Below are 17,561 nucleotides of genomic sequence, written 5' to 3' on the forward strand. Positions count from 1 at the left end.
ATACATATAAAATGTTTTGAATTAGAGTTAAGGGATTAGATAACTAGATTTATTGAATAGAATGTTTAAAGATTAAATATATTTTTAACTATGATTAAAAAGAATTAGAAATTCGAGAAAATAAATACTACTAAGCTAGGAGAGATATATATTTTAAGTACTATTTTATTTTCTCTGTTCTGTTACAGCTGCTTTCTTCTATTCTTTTGTATTTTTTTTTCTCTCGTTCTTTTTCTCTTCCCCTCTCTTTTTACTTTTATATTTAATACTTAAGAGACACAAAAATGTGAGATGGCTTATATGGAAAAAATAGAATCAAGTCTGTCAATGTAAATGTAACTAATTGCTACCAGTAAAAATACTCAGAATTTGGTGGGAGAAATAAACTAAAATAAGGACTGTAACAGGATTGATGATAAGGCAATCCAAATGAATGGAAAGAAAAGAAATGTATTAATATGATGATTTTTTTAGGAATGTTGGAAAAAATAAATTGTCAGTTATTAAAACAATAAGAATTGTGTTAACGCAATGTTTGCAAAAAAGGATGTTTTTAGGGAAAGAGGAAAGTAAACAAAATTAATATATGAAATATGAAATAAGGACTGTTTTTACAAATGTAACCCAGACACCACAATGTTTACCAACTATTGAATGACTTATGTTTGTGTAAAAAACTAATAAAAATTATAATAATAAAAAAACCAAAGTTATAGCATGACCCTGTCTGGTGAAGCGAGATTATCACTGATTAATTAGCACTTGGGGTAGTTAAAAATCCAGATTGAAAAACTGAAACAATGTCTTTGAAAAAGGCGGTGGCAAACCCCTTGTGTATTATGCCAAGAAAACATGCATGGATCTATAAATTCAATTCTCTAGAGCAGGGGTGGGGAACCATGGCCCTTTTATGACCTGTGGACTTCAATTCCCAGAATTTATGAGCCATGCTGGCTCAAAAATACTGGGAATTGAAGTCCACAGATCATAAAAGGGCCATAGTTCCCCACCACTGCTCTAGACCAGAACATGGTTGTCCAATCTGGGCTGCATACAAAATATATAGTATAGTTAATGAACATAACACCATATCATAACCTTAAAGGTTTGAGATCTGGTAGAGCTGCATTACTAGTTGTCCAGGGTCTCATGTGGCTCATTAGCTATGGATTGGACACATCTGATCTAGAGCAACCCGAATGTAACTTAATTTACTTCCCATCAAGCAGATCTGCCTTCCTTCTCCCAGAACCAAACCTGTTTACAATAATCCAGCACCCAGGCATATAATTCTACCACTGATATGACTAATAAGAAGCAGCCCAAGTTCATACTATTTATTCTAGATTGATAGTCTGCCTTTCCTCAGGGGTTTGAGGACATATACATTACATTCACTCCATAGCAACGTTGAAAGAGAGTTGGGTTGACTAAGAAAAATTGACTCAGTGTCCCCCAATGAGTTTCTGCAGCTGAAGTTGGACTTGAATCCAGTCCTAGACCAGTATCTTAACCACAGCACTAACAATTACAGATATTGAAGCCCCACCAAATGCGAAACACAACAGATGAGTTTTTTTAAAAGATAGCCACTAGGGAAGCGGACAACTCATGTTCCGTAAGATGCTGAATCTCACCAAAATTGAAACCTTTCCAGCATATATTTTAAGTGTGGCATGATAGTTGGTTTTCGATGCAAAGAATACCAGCCGATCAGTGCTCTTTCTTTCTTCTCCAAACCAATTAATCATTCAAGGTACTATGCACACAACTTCCAAACTTTGTGAATTAACCATCTCCTTCACAAGAGAGAAAGAATTAAGTCTTAATTGTTCCTACCCACCCACCTTTATTTGTGTGTGCTGCAAGCCAGTTTGCAAAATATTCCTCCCATTCATCCAGGGTGTGTGTGTGTGTGTGTGTGTCTGTCTGTCTGTGTGTCTGTGTCTGTGTGTGTGTTCATGCACGCATGAGTGCATATATGTGCATGCATGCAGAAATAAATCCTGGTTCTTAAAGATCACTAGTCTTTGAGGAGAAAAGCCTGGACAATTGCCTTATCACCACAATACCAGATCAGTGTAGCAAATGTAGAGCAGCAAATGCCAAGAAGAACTTTGTACAGAGAGAGAGAGCATAAAGTGGTATACTTAGCTATGCTTCAACATGTAGGTGGGAGCTGGACAAAAATAACTTTCCTGGTTTTGAAATTGTTTTATCTGCTATACTGCACCTATCTTGGTTTAATTATTCATTATATTGCTTAACAGTTCGTGGGTAAGAGTCTCATTTTTAATTGAATTCACCTTGAGCTTTGTGCTGAAGCCTGTTTAATAAAGGAAATCTGGCACTAAGAATATGTATGCATTTATCTCTTGGTTATATTACCTGGCTTTATTTTTATTTGATAGACTATGCCAGTACAGAGCTATACTAAACTAAGTATTCACATAAGTATTCTATGTAAGAGCCCATATTTTCATGTGCATTGCTATTTATTTTTGGCATCAGATGGTTTTCTTTAGGTGAATGAAAATATATGTGTTTTTAATCTCCGAAGTACAAAATACATGTTTTTAATCTCTAAAAATTATGTGACAAAAGTATCCTTAAATGTGAGGAACAGTATAATGAATAGATGGGATGCCGGAAAGTACATTCTATCATTTTTAGAATTTGAAAAAAAAAAAAAACTATATGCCCAACATTTTCATAAGAATAATTTACTTCTATCTGCAAATAAATACATAACATTTCTTTATCTGACGTTTGCCAATACATTATTTTTTTCCCTTTGTAACACAGAAGATCTCATATTGTTATTTTAATATGCGTTTTGACGTATTAAACATCTATAAGCAATGGAACACACTTTAGGCAGGACAACCACCTTTTGGGACAATCAACACAGGAGCTTTACATCCATCCCTTCCTGGTCAGAATATTTTCAGATGTTACAGTAAACTGCTAATGCCTATCCCTAACTGAATATGCAAATATGATTTCACTGGTTAGGAGGGATCAGCATGGACTTACGAAACAGGTTTTTCCAGACTGTGAGACTCATCAAAAAAACATTTTGCTTATAAATGAGGTAGTAGTAAAGTTACTTGGACTGTGTATGAACTTAGTGGGAAGAGATATGCAGGAACAGGGTAAAGTATGGATATTCTTTCTTTAATATGCTTAGAATGATGTAAAGATGTATATACATTTGTGAGCATACTTCATCTTTTTTTCTCAAGACATTGAGAAAATATTTTTCATTTTCCTGGAAGCAATTCTACAGCTGCCTATGGGCATACTTTATACAATGCAATTAGTTTCATTTTTCAAGTTCTACAGAGAATAGGAAAAGAGGTTGGTCTACCTTTGTTCAAAAACTCCATTTCTTCCATCACTGGCTGCCGCTGTTGAGATTTTAAATAACGTGCAAAATATTGATATTCCATTTTGCGTCAAAAATGTCCCCATAGATTGCCTATGGAAGAGCTGAAAACTGGGGAGGGAAGGAATGTTCACACTACAAGAAAATGCTAGGCGCTGTTAGTGTGGCAGAAAAATAGTGATATTGCTTCAGTCATTACAGTACAGGATACTTTCTAGAGTTCTATTCATTTTTATTGATCTCTCTCCTTGCTTTTGAACTTTCCTAGGGAACAAAATTCGAAGGAAAACTCAGTATGGCGCTACTGATTCACCAAACCTACAGGAGGACCAGGAGGACCAGGATCAAACCTACTTGGATGAGAGGATCGTGATTCCAGATGTTGGTGGGGTAAGCCTTTGGCTATGAGTTTGCACGTTGATTGTTGTCCTGGTGTTTTACTCTTGACCAAAAAGCCCTTTTGGAACCATCAGCTTCACCGCATAATTGGCCTTACACAGCCTGTTAATGAATTACATTATGACTTGAGCATGATAATTAAACCCAGCCATTCTGCCAAACTGATTGTAACCAACTCCTTTTTTGATTATTACAAAGTAAGATCCCGCACTCAGGCAGAAAAAGATAGGTACACATGTACAATATATAGGCAATAGCTGGCTCAACAGTAGTGCCTGTGAGAGAGATCTAGGCATCCTGGTGGACCACCACTTAAGGCTGAGCCTGCAGTGTGCTTCAGCTGCTGAAAGAGCCAACACAGGGAAAGTATTAAGAATCAAGGAAAGTGATAATAATGCTCTATACCAAAAGGTGGACCATCTCTTAAGGATGAGCTTGCAGTGTGCTTCAGCTGCCGAAAGAGCCAACACAATTTGTGCTGCATCAACAGAGGGAAAGTATCAAGGACCAAGGAAAGTGATAGTAGTGCTCTAAACCATACTGGGGAGGCAACATTTGGAACACTGCATCCAGTTCTGATCAACATAATACTCAAAAGAAGCTGGGACCCTGGGGAAAAAAATGCAGAGAAGAGCAACAAAAGTGATACAGAGTTTGGATGCTAAATCCTATGAAGAGTAACTAATGGAACAAGGTATATTTAGCTTAACAAAAAGAAAAATGAGAGGAGACATGATAATAGTCTTCCCAACCTTAAAGGGCTACCACAGGGAAGAGGATGTTGATTTATTCTCCATAGGGCCTGAGGGTAGGACAAGAAGCAATGGGTGGAAGCTTATCGGAAGGAAATCCAATCTGTAAATAGGGAAGAATTTCCTGACAGTGAGAAATACAGGTAGTCCTTGACTTATGGACAAAATTGGAACCAGAATTTCCATTGCTAAGCAAGCCGGCTCTTAAGTGAGTCACACCTTATTTCATGACCTTTTTTTTTAACATGGTTGTTAAGCAAATCACTGCAGTTGTTAAGTGAATCACACATTTGTTAAGTGAATCTAGCTTCCCCTGTTGATCTTTCTTGTTGGAAGCCAGCTGGGAATAATGATCACGTGACCCTGAGATTCTGCAATCATCGTAAAGACATACCAGTTGCCAAGCGCCCAAAAAGTTACTGTATAAGTGTGAAAACTGGTAATAAGTCACTTTTTCCACTGACATTGTAACTTCAAATAGCTGCTAAACATATAACTGTAAATCAAAGACTACATGTATTAAACCAGAGGTCCCCAACCTTTTGGGCACCAGGGACCGGTTGGGTGGAGAAAGGTTTTTCCACAGACCGGAGAGTGCATGGTTTTGTGCGCTGCCTACATCCCACAGATGGGGCTTTGCTTGTTTGTGTGGACCATTTGCTGGCATGCCGGGCCCAGTACCGGACCACGGACCGGGGGTTGGGGACCCCTCTATTAAAAATGGAACAGCTTGCCTCTCAGAGTTTTGGGTGCTTCGTTGCCGGAGGTTTTCAAGAGAAGATTGGACAACCATTTGTCTGAAATGGTTTGAGGACTCCTACCTTTGGCAAGGGGTTGGAGTAGAAGACCTCTGAGGTTTCTTCTAACGTACGATTCTATGGCATGGCAAATCCCTTCTGGACTATTGTTAAGAAAACCCCATGGATATGTGCACAGTCCCCTGGAATGGAGCTTAACTGAAACTGATTTTTTTTTACGTAGAATTAACATAATATCTGTGTTCTGAGGAGCCAGGAAAACGTAGGCTGTGTTTCAAACACAGGGAAATAGGAAAGTTTTCAGAAATAATAGGTGATGTAAACAGACCTTAGCCTAGAGAGGGCCCAAGGCGATTTTCATTTCAAGGATTGAACCAATCCAAGATCAAGGCTGTGTCCTGGAGTTGTTGGTCTTTGCAAGTGGAGCTACTTGGATAGCTTGGATTGGATGCTGCTTCAGAAAAAATGCTGCAAAGATAATTTGCAGGGCAGACATCTGCTCCCTGGAGGGAATGGATTCCTGCCTCACCCCTTCTACCAATTTCTGAGTCCACCACCCCCTTGCTTTTGCTGTCACTATGGATGCATCTGGTTGGCAGGAGCCATGCAATTTCCTTTCCCGCCAGCTGGTCAGTAGGAGATGTTTACACTTCATGGGCCATGCTGTTGTGGCCAAGAGCATGTAGAGCATCCAAACCACCCTTGGCCCCCCAGAAAAGGCTAGGAGCAATTTAGCAGCAGGATACATGCTACAGACAGACAGACGGATATGTACGTGCGCGCACACATGCACAAACAAATAGCATTGATCTGCATTAGACAAAGAGGAGCAAATTCTTTAATTGGGATCAAAGTGGTAGTCTTATGTCAGGTTTTTCTAAGAGATACTCTTGTTGGTTGATAAGAAGAGTGATCATGTAGGCCTGATTCAGCAGAATGAGCTATCCAAGTATGATAATGTTACTATGACTTTTCTTCTCTAGCTCTTTAGTTAAATTTTCCATATCTTTTTTCTTCAGTACGGTTTCAGTTTCAGAAAGCTTTGGGCTTTCACTGGGCCAGGATTCCTCATGAGTATTGCCTACCTGGATCCAGGAAATATTGAATCGGACTTACAATGTGGCGCTGTTGCTGGCTTCCAAGTGAGTATGTGAGGAAATGGAGGAGGCCCAGCAAACAAGTAGTTTACAATGCCTTCTCTGTATGTACTTTGAAATTCATTCAAATACACAGTGTTAGTCAGCTTTGTCAATGATTGAAGACTGGAAATAGAATGCCTGCATACTTCTAGTTCTCATTGCTCAGCCTCTACGTAGATTCACAGGGACTTTACAAGTTGTCCCCATTCATTCTAACTGACCCTCCATGCTGTATTTATTTGTTTATCATATTTATACAGCTGCCCATCTCAATAAAAGTTGCTCTGGGTGGACCAATATGGACAGGTGTTTCTGAGATTCTCTCCCAATATGCTAAAGCTATGTAAAAGTTGTGAGTCTCAATCCTGTTTAAATATTGTTGCACTGATACAGAAATTCTTATGTGCTCTGTGACCATGTGCCTTTGCTCTCTACACAGCTGCTCTGGGTCCTGCTTTGGAGCACAATTTTGGGTCTGCTCTGCCAAAGGCTGGCTATCCGGCTTGGGGTAGTAACAGGCAAGGACTTAGGAGAGATATGTTATCACTACTATCCCAAGGTGAGTATGAAGGTGTAGCAAATAATAACTTGCATCTCTAGGGCAAGCATTGGTTCCAAATTCTGGTTTATTCAGTGGCTGCAGTGGTGCAGTGTTAGTTGCAAATGGAACTAAATTGACCTTCATCTGTCTGTCTTTCTCTGCCTTTGCTCATGGCACCTAGCCAGAATGTAGTTTGATTGTATGAACCAAACAATTGTGGTTTATAGTCACTGAAGCAGTAGGCGTGAGCTTAAATGGACTCCAGAAGAAGGTAGAGGACAGGAAGGCCTGGAGGAACGTTGTCTATAGGGTCGTGATGGGTCGGACACGACTTCGCAACTAACAACAATAAACCATGGATAAACAAAGCAGGATTTGATTTCATGTGTTTACCAGACTAAGCCACCATTGTTTCTGATCATGGTTTATTGCTTGTTTTATGCAAAATGTTAATATATAAATCATTGTTTACAAGCAACAGCATTTTTAATTTACTTAATTTATATATTGCCTTTCTATTTGAACCCACGCTCATATAAATACATATTCTAAAGATACACATTTTTTAAAAAAAAATGGCAGTAAAATCATTTGCTGTTAATCTTGTAAAGATGTTGACTCTTTTCTAAAAGCAGAGCAAGTGGGATTCAAATGCAACTTCCAAGGAAGTGACAGTCATAGCTGGGAATGATGCAAAAAAAAATTTCTGCCCTATTTGAAAATAGGAGCATTTTTGGGAGGGTGTTTCCTATGGATGGTGTTGAGAGTTGGTCCCTCAGGTAATCGGGCCATAAAGGTTTAAGGGCGTTTCTCAACCTTGACAATTTTAAGGCATGTGGACTTCAACTCCCAGAATTCCACAGCCAGCAATGCTGGCTGTGGAATTCTGGGAGTTGAAGTCCACATGCCTTAAAATTGTCAAGGTTGAGAAACACTGGTTTAAGGCTTCAGAATTAATGTCCTGTGCTTAGGAAATAACTGACAATCCCTCAGAGCTTTGTTCATTGGCACTTTGTGATCCCTGGGTCCTTTTTTTGTTTCGTTGTTGTTGGGTTTTGTATCAGCCTATCAGGGCTTTTTTGCACTAATTGCCAGTTCAGACATTTTTACTTTTTTTCCAAAGAATACTGTAATTGTTAAGAAGGGAGGTGACTAAGTTCTGGACAACTGAGTTACTTAGGCATGATTACAGATGACAAAATGATCCTATGACTTCCTTTATTGCTGCAATAGTGTGGATTCCTCCAGGCCTTGGGTTAGCCAAGAAGGATGCTAGCCTCACTGGCACTGCTCCCACAGCTTAACTCTTCTGTGCTTCATTAAGAAGGCCAATGAATCGAACTGTTCTTTTCAGCTTTAACATGGATTCCTTTGGCTGTATTTCCCTTCCAACAGCATCAGCAGCCAGAAGAAAAACAACCACATTCTCTTTAATGGGCAGTGGGTAGTTGGAGTGGATTTGGGTCACCCCTTGTGATGATTTTGCACCTTTAAATTGGTCCAAGTAACAGATTGCCTGCATGGAGATGCTCGACACCCAACAAGTCTCTTAGGCTATTTCTGAGCATGTATCTAGTGATTTTTTGGAAGTGTGTTAAACATATGTCTAAGAATAGTATGGCATTTTGTCTGATTTTAGGGAAGGATGGGGGGTTTTAGCCCTTGGGAGGATTCCCACTCACATGCCCACTCACATACCTACTCTTAAAACATGACACATACAAGCTAAGCAAAAATGAGCCAAAACCTTCAAGTAATGTCTAGTTATCACTATGGGCCTCGTACAACTCAGAAGGTCAGGTGATCAGCTGTAGACCTTGATCTTTAAATATAACCACAGTGAGCCATGCTTTTTTGAAAAAAATAAATAAAAAGGGGCAAATATGAAAGAGATTCATAAGGATAAAAATATTTAATTGTTTGCTTATAATTTCGCTTGACGAAGGAAAATTCAAGAGCAAAACTAAGAAAAACTTTACAAAAACACATTTTAATAAAAAAATCTATAAACTCAAACAGTATATGTGAATTTATTTTGAAAGAGCAATTCAGTTTTCCATATTTTTCACATAGATGTGAAATGGTTTGTGTTGGCTGGTACCAATTGTATAGTAAAGGTTATAGAACCAAAATAAAGGACAAAAGTGAGCTTTTGAAAAATAAATCAAAAGGACAGCTTTGTGAAACAAAGGACTGTCCTTTATAATACATATGGTCAGTGCAACTATATCCCATCCCTAGATTAGTGTCATGTGTGAATGATGAAGAGAAGGACGAGAGGAGACATGATAGCAGTGTTCCAATATCTCAGGGAGGGAGTCAAGCTATTCTCCAAAGCACCTGAAGGCAAGACAAGAAGCAACGGGTGGAAACTAATCAAGGAGAGAAGCAACCTAGAACTAAGGAGAAACTTCCTGGCAGTTAGAACAATTAACCAGTGGAACAACCTTCCCCCAGAAGCGGTGAATGCTCCAACACTGGAAGTTTTTAAGAAGAGACTGGACAGCCATTTGTCCGAAATGGTATAGGGTTTCCTGCCTGAGCAGGGAGTTGGACTAGATGACCTCCAAGGTCCCTTCCAACTTTACTACTACTACTACTACTACTACTACTACTACTACTATTATTATTATTATTATTATTATTATTATTATTATTATTACCAATAAGTTCCTATATGTTTGAGCCAAAATTAGGAAGAGGTATTGAGACATCTTAGTGCATCAACTTTTCTTCTGTATTTTCTTCCTTTCCACTATAGGCCCCACGTGTGCTGCTGTGGATTATGATAGAAATTGCTATAATTGGTTCCGATATGCAGGAAGTGATTGGAACGGCAATTGCTTTCAACCTCCTTTCCGCTGGACGGTAAGATCCCTAATTTTCTATAGCCACAAGACAAAGCAATGGGCACGTTTCAGAGACAAAGTGCTATGAATGCTGTGGAACTACCGAACGCTGGACTGTACCATTGGGTCTCTACAGATTCCTAGAATCAGGAAAGATTGGAGTCATATAAGGTGAAACCAATGCTGTCATTTCTCTGTTCTCTGCACGTCAGGCACAATTCCTCCCCATTTTAAATATCCTCCTGCAAAAATGGTTGGGGTGAGGAATTGCCAATGCATGACACTGAAACTTTTGTCATATATTGCCTAATCATGTATTTCAGACTGGCTAAGATACAATTACACAAGCAAAGAATATTGTACTTCAAAGTTGCAGGATATAGAACAGCTTTCTACAATTTGATGGCCATCGGAGGTTAATGTAAAGTATTGCAAGGGATAATTTGGGCGGGGGAGGGGGAAGAACTATAACCCAGTAGCACAGCACAGTTCCAGGTTTTATCCCCTCTAGATAGTATTGGAAAAGATTCCCACCTAAAACTTGAAGAGTTTCTGACTATCAGTGTAGATCTCTGATTGCACTCCCAATTCCTCAAAAGCAAGTGGAGTCTGATTTGCACTTCACTTTCACCCATCTTGAGATGTTATGGCCTTCTGGTCTCTAAAGCAAAGGTCAAGAGAGAAAGAAATTGGTGCTGAGTGCTGAGAGGAAAATGGGAAATGCCTATGGAAAAATGGGCAGTTGGTAAGGTCTGGAGAACTGCAGCATTTTCAAGTAAAAAACAACAACACAGTTTCGTTCCAAATGCAGATAAGCATATTTGAGCCAGCAGTGCATTGACACAATTCTTACAGCTGATGACATAACATAGTATAGATTCAGGGCTGATTATAAACCAGTAAAAAGTCCCATGTGGAAAGACAAAGTTGAAACTCTGATTTGGCTTAGCAGAAAGCTGTTTTCTATTATTCTTTGAATTAAAGATGCCACAGATAGAGCTTTAACAAACTTAAGGCCCTTCAAGACATGTTTTGTTGACACAGCTATGTACCTAATCTATCCCTTACCTTATCCATCTACATCCAGTACCATTAGAAAAATCCTACAACACTGAAGTGTTGCAGTTAAACTTGGCATAGAAAGCACCAACCCTCCCAGAATCAGACATGGGCTTATGATAGCAGGACACCGAGTCTTCATTGTACTCTGAGAAATAGTCAGATCTGTGCAATTCTATTCCAATGATAAAAATTTACTTTCTTTTTACAGTATCCCTTTGTGGGGTGGAGTCTTGATCACAATTGTGGACACCTTCTTCTTCCTCTTCCTGGATAAATATGGTAAATACTATGTCAGAGAGAAAGGAGGGATACGTGGTTGAGTCATCTAGTGAGATATTCAAGTTTATGAGAGTTTGATTACTGTTTTGTTCGTGATATGCTCATATATAATATTGTAATACCAACATAATATCACCACCATGTATTGTCTGCATATTAGAGGATTTGTAGCTATCGTGTTATGAATGCTATGGATTTTTTTTGTAATGTATTTGTCAGCAGGTATAATGGATATGCATGTAAGTTAGAGTACATGTCACCAATACAAGGCATAAGGGTGTCAAGGTAGATGTATACTTCTTACCCTACAGTACAGTATCAGAATGAAATTTTCTCTGAAGTCACAAGAGACAGTTCTCAAAATAGAATATAGTCTTCCACCTACAAAAACAGATGATGCTCATGTGACCCAGATGAGGCAGTGGCTCCAAGTGGAAAACTAACAAAAAAAATAGGAAAAGAGGGCCAAACCAGCATTGGCCAAATCAAGACTGGCTAATCCTTGTTAGAAAGTTGCATCATTTGTATTTTGGATCACAAAACAAAGCATTCTGATGGTGGACATTCCACTTTGATTCTTTTGAAACTTGAGCTTAACATGGCTAGCCAACTTGGAGTTGGTAGGGGTACATGAGTGGCTGTATGGGTGAGCAAATAAAGCTTTTATTTCAGAAAGTAAGCCTGAATTGTAAATCAGCATTTGTTCCTGTGTGCCCAGAATCTTTGGCTATATCAGAACAGGAGGAGCACTCAAGGTATTATATAAATACACAGAGTGATTTCATGAAAATAATACTTATTTGCCTGGCACAATAAGGAGCACCAAGTAAAATGTTAAATACTGCTTGTAATAGCCATTAATGCAATTTTTCCTGCTGGAAGCTCTCAGAATTTTGCTCAAAGTACTTCAGGAGAACACTGGAGTGAGAACAGTCTAATTGAGAATCCCAAGGACTCCTATGGAGAATAAACCTCTTTCTCTTTTGACTTTCCCTGACAGGTCTCAGGAAGTTAGAAGCCTTTTTCGGCCTCCTCATTACTATCATGGCAGTAACGTTTGGCTATGAGGTAAAGCATGCTCCCAGCTCCCACGTGTGAGGACTTCAACCACTGTTCCCTGGACTGGCTAGCAGTCTGAGGCTTAGGACCTAAAAAAAAAAAAAAAAACACCCCATCCTCTGAAGCATCCAGCAGAGTGGCCTTCTCCAATCTGATTCTGCACATGCATTATTATTATTATTATTGTTAGATAATCCCCAGCAATGGGATCTGGAGAAAGGACATGTAACTGAAAAGTATTGAGTGGGAATATCCAATCAAGCTAATTTAGCTCAAAATTCAGTGGCCATCAGTGGCAACCAGATGCCATCAGGAAGCTCATAACAAAAATACGTGTCCTGTTTCTTCCCTCATTTTTGTACCCAGTGACTGATTTTCAAAATATTCTGATGCTCTGTATTTGGAGGATGAGGTACCAAGTAGCCTAAAATAACCAGGGCACTGTTTAATACTTAAAAAAAAAGTTCAGAAAGATGTCCATGACGACATCTGCTGACAATGAATGCCAGAAGGAAATTGAATTGGGGGAGAAGATTTTGGTGTATTGTGGCGTCAAAGCAATAGTCAACCATTGGAGATAAGTTGATGGAACATAATTGCTTGTGGTTTGTTCCATTGTATTAAGAATTTCTTATTTTAGGTATAGCTTTGCCACCAGGACTCACAAATGAATTAACTTGCAGCACATTCTTGCATCTTTCAGACAAATCAAGATAAGCAACAACTATACTGACATTTTAATCGCCTTCATAGTGCAGCAGCATTGGGGGGGGGGGAAGTGTCTCATCTCATCTTTTCTCTTCTCTTCTTGGCTGCACACACCTTCCCCATTTTCCTAGTAATCATCTAGCCTGTTTTCCCAACTCCTGGATGCTCTAATTCCTCTTAACCTTTCTTCCAAGTTTCCTTGTAAGTCCATCTTCCTTTTTATGGTGTCTGGCATTCAGAAGAGGCATGCTTCATAGAGGAAATGTGGAAGGAGACAGGATCCCATTTTCAAAAGAAAGCAGTAGGTACCTTGCCTTCCTTTGCATGGCCTAATCTTCCATTCTTCTTTCGGCAGTATGTCGTTGTAAAACCTGACCAAAAAGAGGTGCTGAAAGGGATTTTTATACCATACTGCAAGAACTGTGGACACGAGCAGCTTCTGCAGGCTGTGGGTCTGGTTGGAGCCATCATTATGCCCCATAACATCTATTTACATTCTTCCCTTGTCAAGGTCAGTGTCTAACATTCAGATGCTTTATTTTGGGGAATAGATCAACAGTACCTTGTGTATTGGAAAAGAAGATGTAGCCCATGTCTTCAAAGCTACTCATACATGCATCTTATGGTTTATGACAGTGTGATGCCCCTCTAATGGATGTGAAGGCAAAGAGAATAAAACGTACTCCCCCATTGTCAATATATACTATCTTGTAGTAAAGCATTATTGCAATTTATGTTACATTTATTAGGCGGGACGGGACTGCATTTTGCAACACCAGCGAAGCAAACCAGGATAGCCATATGTCTTGCTTAGATGCTGCATCTTCTCTGTAGGTAAAATTCCTTGTTTTTAGCACCTACAACCTAATTGATGTAATATGGGATACGCATATCTTGCAATGTTTCAAGATTTAAGATAATACAGCTAGTCCTAGTTTAGGAACTGCCTTGTTTAACAACCATTCATAGGTATGACAGTCATGAAAAAGTAACTTTGTAACCAGTCCTTGTATTAATGGCGTTTGCAGGTCTATAAAGCAAAGGAAAGCTGAAGTAAGATCAAAAGCACAGCTGCGGTTTCACTTAGCAACCACCTCATTTAATGACCAAGTGGCCATTTCCAATTACGACTGCTAAATGAGGACTACCTGTAAGAGTTATGAATTAGCAGAGGAGAAGGAATATATGCTTAACTTTTTCTTCATGGTGCAGAGGAAAGGATACATTTTTTTTTCTTCTGTAGGTAGGGAAACAACTTGGTTGAGGGTAGATTTTAGGCTGATAAAGGCTTGATTCAAGCATTGAGCTAAAATCATGTGACTTACTTGTTTTGGGATTTGCAAAGTGGTGTAAACGCACCCACTCTTGTTTTTAGACCATGGTATTTAGCTTAAGGTATTGTACAGATCCAGCTAAATAATTTGCTGATGGAAGAATTTGGTATTTATTTTAAAATGCCTAAACTATAGTCTTTGTAAAAATGAAAGTTATTGCACATAAAGTTCAGCTGCTCAATAATTTTAGCTAGCCAGCTACCCACTCACTCTACATAGACTAGAGATCTTGGTCAAGATCTTATAGTCTTCTATTCTCTTGGGTTTTGTTTCGCTTTTTTTTTTTTTTTTTTTGTCTAAATGACTTAAAAGTGCTACAGGTACTCCTTGACTCACAACAGTTCATTTTGTGACTGTTCAAAGTTACCACGGCATTGAAAAACAAGACTTATGGCCAAGACCGTTGCAGCATCCCCATGGTCACATGATCAAAATTCACATGCTTGGAAACTGACTCATATTAATGACAGTTGCAGCGTCCTGGAATCACCTTTTGCGACTTCCTGAGAAGCAAAATCAATGGGGAAGCCACAGTCACTTGACAGCTGTGTTACTAACTTCACAACTGCAGTGATTCAATTAACAACTGTGGCAAGAAAGGTCGTAAAATGGGACAAAACTCACTTAACAAAGGTCTCACTTAGCAACAGAAATTTGGGCTCAAATGTGATCATAAGTCGAGGACTACCTGTATTTCGAAAGCACAACTGGTTTAAAAGTACAATTTTGTTGAAACTACAAAACCTAGCTCTTTCCTTCATCTTTGGGGTTGTGCTGAGCCTTGCTTGGATGATGGCGTCCTTTCTGTTGGACTGCCATTTTAGGATTTCATTATGGACGTCTGGTTTACGTAGCGTGGTTTTGAATTCTGTTAGTTTCTGTTGAATTATTCTGTAAGTCATGAAGAATGACTTTGATTGGATTGGACAACCATATGGAAGTTTTGAATAAATAAATAAAAGCTGAAATTTGTATCAGCAGAAGATTCTTAACATATAGATAAAGCATTCCACTGCATGTTTCATCTACAGAAATGAACAGAGTTGCTCAAAGTTTATTTAACCCAGCGGTTAAATATTATACATAATACAGAAGTAAAACATAAAGCTTAATTATGATTAGATAGCACTTTGATTTGATTTGATTTGATTAGCAAGTTTACATTTGAAGGCGCAACCATTTCTGATCGTGCCATGTCATATTAGATCATTTTAATCTGAGGTCTACTATTTATTTACTCTTGTAGCAAAATAGGATTCTTAATTATTGGCTAATGGGTCTTTAATCAATTCGACCAAAGATAATTATATCTAAGGGAAAACAAAATTATCTTCAAGTTACCATTCAGGCTGAAAATGAAGGGATCCCATAAAAGCTTATTAGAAAGCATTTATATGGGAAGCAAATTATATTTAAAAGAAGTAAATATAAAGAGACAGAGAAAACAAAGATAAGCACAAACAGGCTAGAAATGCTGATTTTTATGCTGTTTGGTAAAAAAAATGCAAATAATAATTAGCACTAGATAATGAAGATATAACTAGAAATGTAATTTACTTGAAATATAAATCATTATGAGTTTTGAAATTATCTTCCAAAAATATTAGATTTTATCATTAGAAAACTTTTTTTAAAAAACCCTTTCTTTGGTAAGTACAACAGAATCTAATAATAATCAGAATCCTTTGTGTAAGCAAAAAGATACACAGAGTACTTTTACAGAATATTATTCTGTTTATAAGTCAGTCCAGACAATGCTGAAACTACTAACTAAAGCATAAGTAAACACTTGCGCTATTAGATTAATTGAAAAATATACAAATTATCTTAATTAAACAATAATAGAAACTGTAAATGAAAATGTAATTAATTTTTGAATGGGTAAATTTCATGAATGGATGGTGTTAGACTGAATTTTGTTGTTATAATAATAATAACAACAACAATAATAACAATAATAATAATCCCCAAACAACTGGAGCACGACTTGAACACCATTGGCATTGACAAATTCACCATTAGTCAATTGCAAAAGGCAGCCTTACTAGGAACTGCTTCCATCCTGCGACAATATCTGTAATACCATCAAACATCCACATCTGCCTATCCCAGGTCCTTGGTAAGGACTCAATAGGTAGAGAAAAATGCCAAATCCAGTCTGAACATCTTGCTGACTGTGCGATGATCCTCAGTAGTAGTAGTAATAATAATAATAATAATAAATCATCGTCATCATCAAATCTAGGTATCCAATAGGGTATTTGCAGACACAAAAATTCCTGACTAGAAAGCAATTTGGTTTCTAATTATTTATAATCAGCTGAGGGATTCTGGGAATTGAAGTCTGCACATCTTAAATTTTCCAAGGCTGAGAAGCACTGTTTTAATAACAGTCCCAATAGATGTCACTATACTTTCCTGTTGCATTTTTATATCATAATAAACCAGTATTTATTGCTCAACTATCCAATAGGCAAAACAAGATTTAAGTAATTAGCCTGTACAGAATAGCTGACAATTCACTTCATATATAAACCAAGTATCCCTCTGGATCCACACAGCAAAAACACAAAGCACATCTATTTGAAAACTCAGTGTGTCTGCTTCCAAGTCCTGAGATTTGTTGTGCATTCAAAGAAGGCTTTGGGAGAGCCTTTAAGTAGCTATGTGGAAATTCAGAGAAGTTGCTTCATAGCTTGAAGCCACATTGATGCTTCCCTTACAATTAAAGTCCCTCATCAAATGCAGAGCCCTATTAATCAGTGGAACAGCCTGCCTCCAGAAGCAGTAAATGCTCCAACACTGGAAGTTTTTAAGAAGAGACTGGACAGCCATTTGTCCGAAATGGTGTAGGGTTTCCTGCCTGATTAGGGGATTGGACTAGATGACCTCCAAGGTCCCTTCCAACTTTACTACTATTACTATTACATATTACATATCAATCTGGATTTGAACATGTGATCAGGCATGACTACATAAGTGCTAATCAACAGAGTATTAGGTGGAATAAGAATATTCAAAGTCTTAATGTAAAAAAGTAAGTATCATGTAATAAGCCTGTTTGCAGATGACATAATTACTTTTCTTGCAAATTCTGATCAAGATACTCTCTAATTACAACTTTAATACATTTCCCACAGCGGCATAACTAGAGATAAAGTTTCATAAATCATTTCTGTGCTAATTAAAGTTGATGAGGAGGTTGCAAAAGTGCCTTTGGAAATCCACTAGTCTGCATTGTAATTCAGGATGGATTTAGATATTTAGGAGTAGTTGTTAGAAAATGTCAATAT

At 38.1% G+C, this 17,561-nt stretch overlaps 1 protein-coding gene across 2 annotated transcripts in view; it reads left to right on the forward strand.

The window, feature by feature from the left end:
- SLC11A1 (solute carrier family 11 member 1) overlaps positions 1-17,561 on the forward strand; it is a 34,487-nt gene that overhangs the window by 4,565 nt on the left and 12,361 nt on the right. The window contains exons 1-8 of one of the 2 annotated variants that reach the window (XM_039343211.1): positions 2,849-3,155; positions 3,657-3,778; positions 6,317-6,439; positions 6,876-6,995; positions 9,739-9,845; positions 11,097-11,167; positions 12,168-12,235; positions 13,290-13,445. In XM_039343211.1, the coding sequence (XP_039199145.1) occupies positions 2,999-3,155; positions 3,657-3,778; positions 6,317-6,439; positions 6,876-6,995; positions 9,739-9,845; positions 11,097-11,167; positions 12,168-12,235; positions 13,290-13,445 (924 nt within the window). In that variant the 5' untranslated portion in view covers positions 2,849-2,998. Of the gene's footprint in view, positions 1-2,848; positions 3,156-3,656; positions 3,779-6,316; positions 6,440-6,875; positions 6,996-9,738; positions 9,846-11,096; positions 11,168-12,167; positions 12,236-13,289; positions 13,446-17,561 lie in introns of those variants that run through there. The other variant, XM_039343212.1, reaches the window with a different exon arrangement.

This window comes from Crotalus tigris, unplaced genomic scaffold, assembly GCF_016545835.1.
Source record: "Crotalus tigris isolate CLP2741 ecotype Arizona unplaced genomic scaffold, ASM1654583v1 scf7180000017834.3080900, whole genome shotgun sequence".
Classification (NCBI taxonomy): domain Eukaryota; kingdom Metazoa; phylum Chordata; class Lepidosauria; order Squamata; family Viperidae; genus Crotalus; species Crotalus tigris.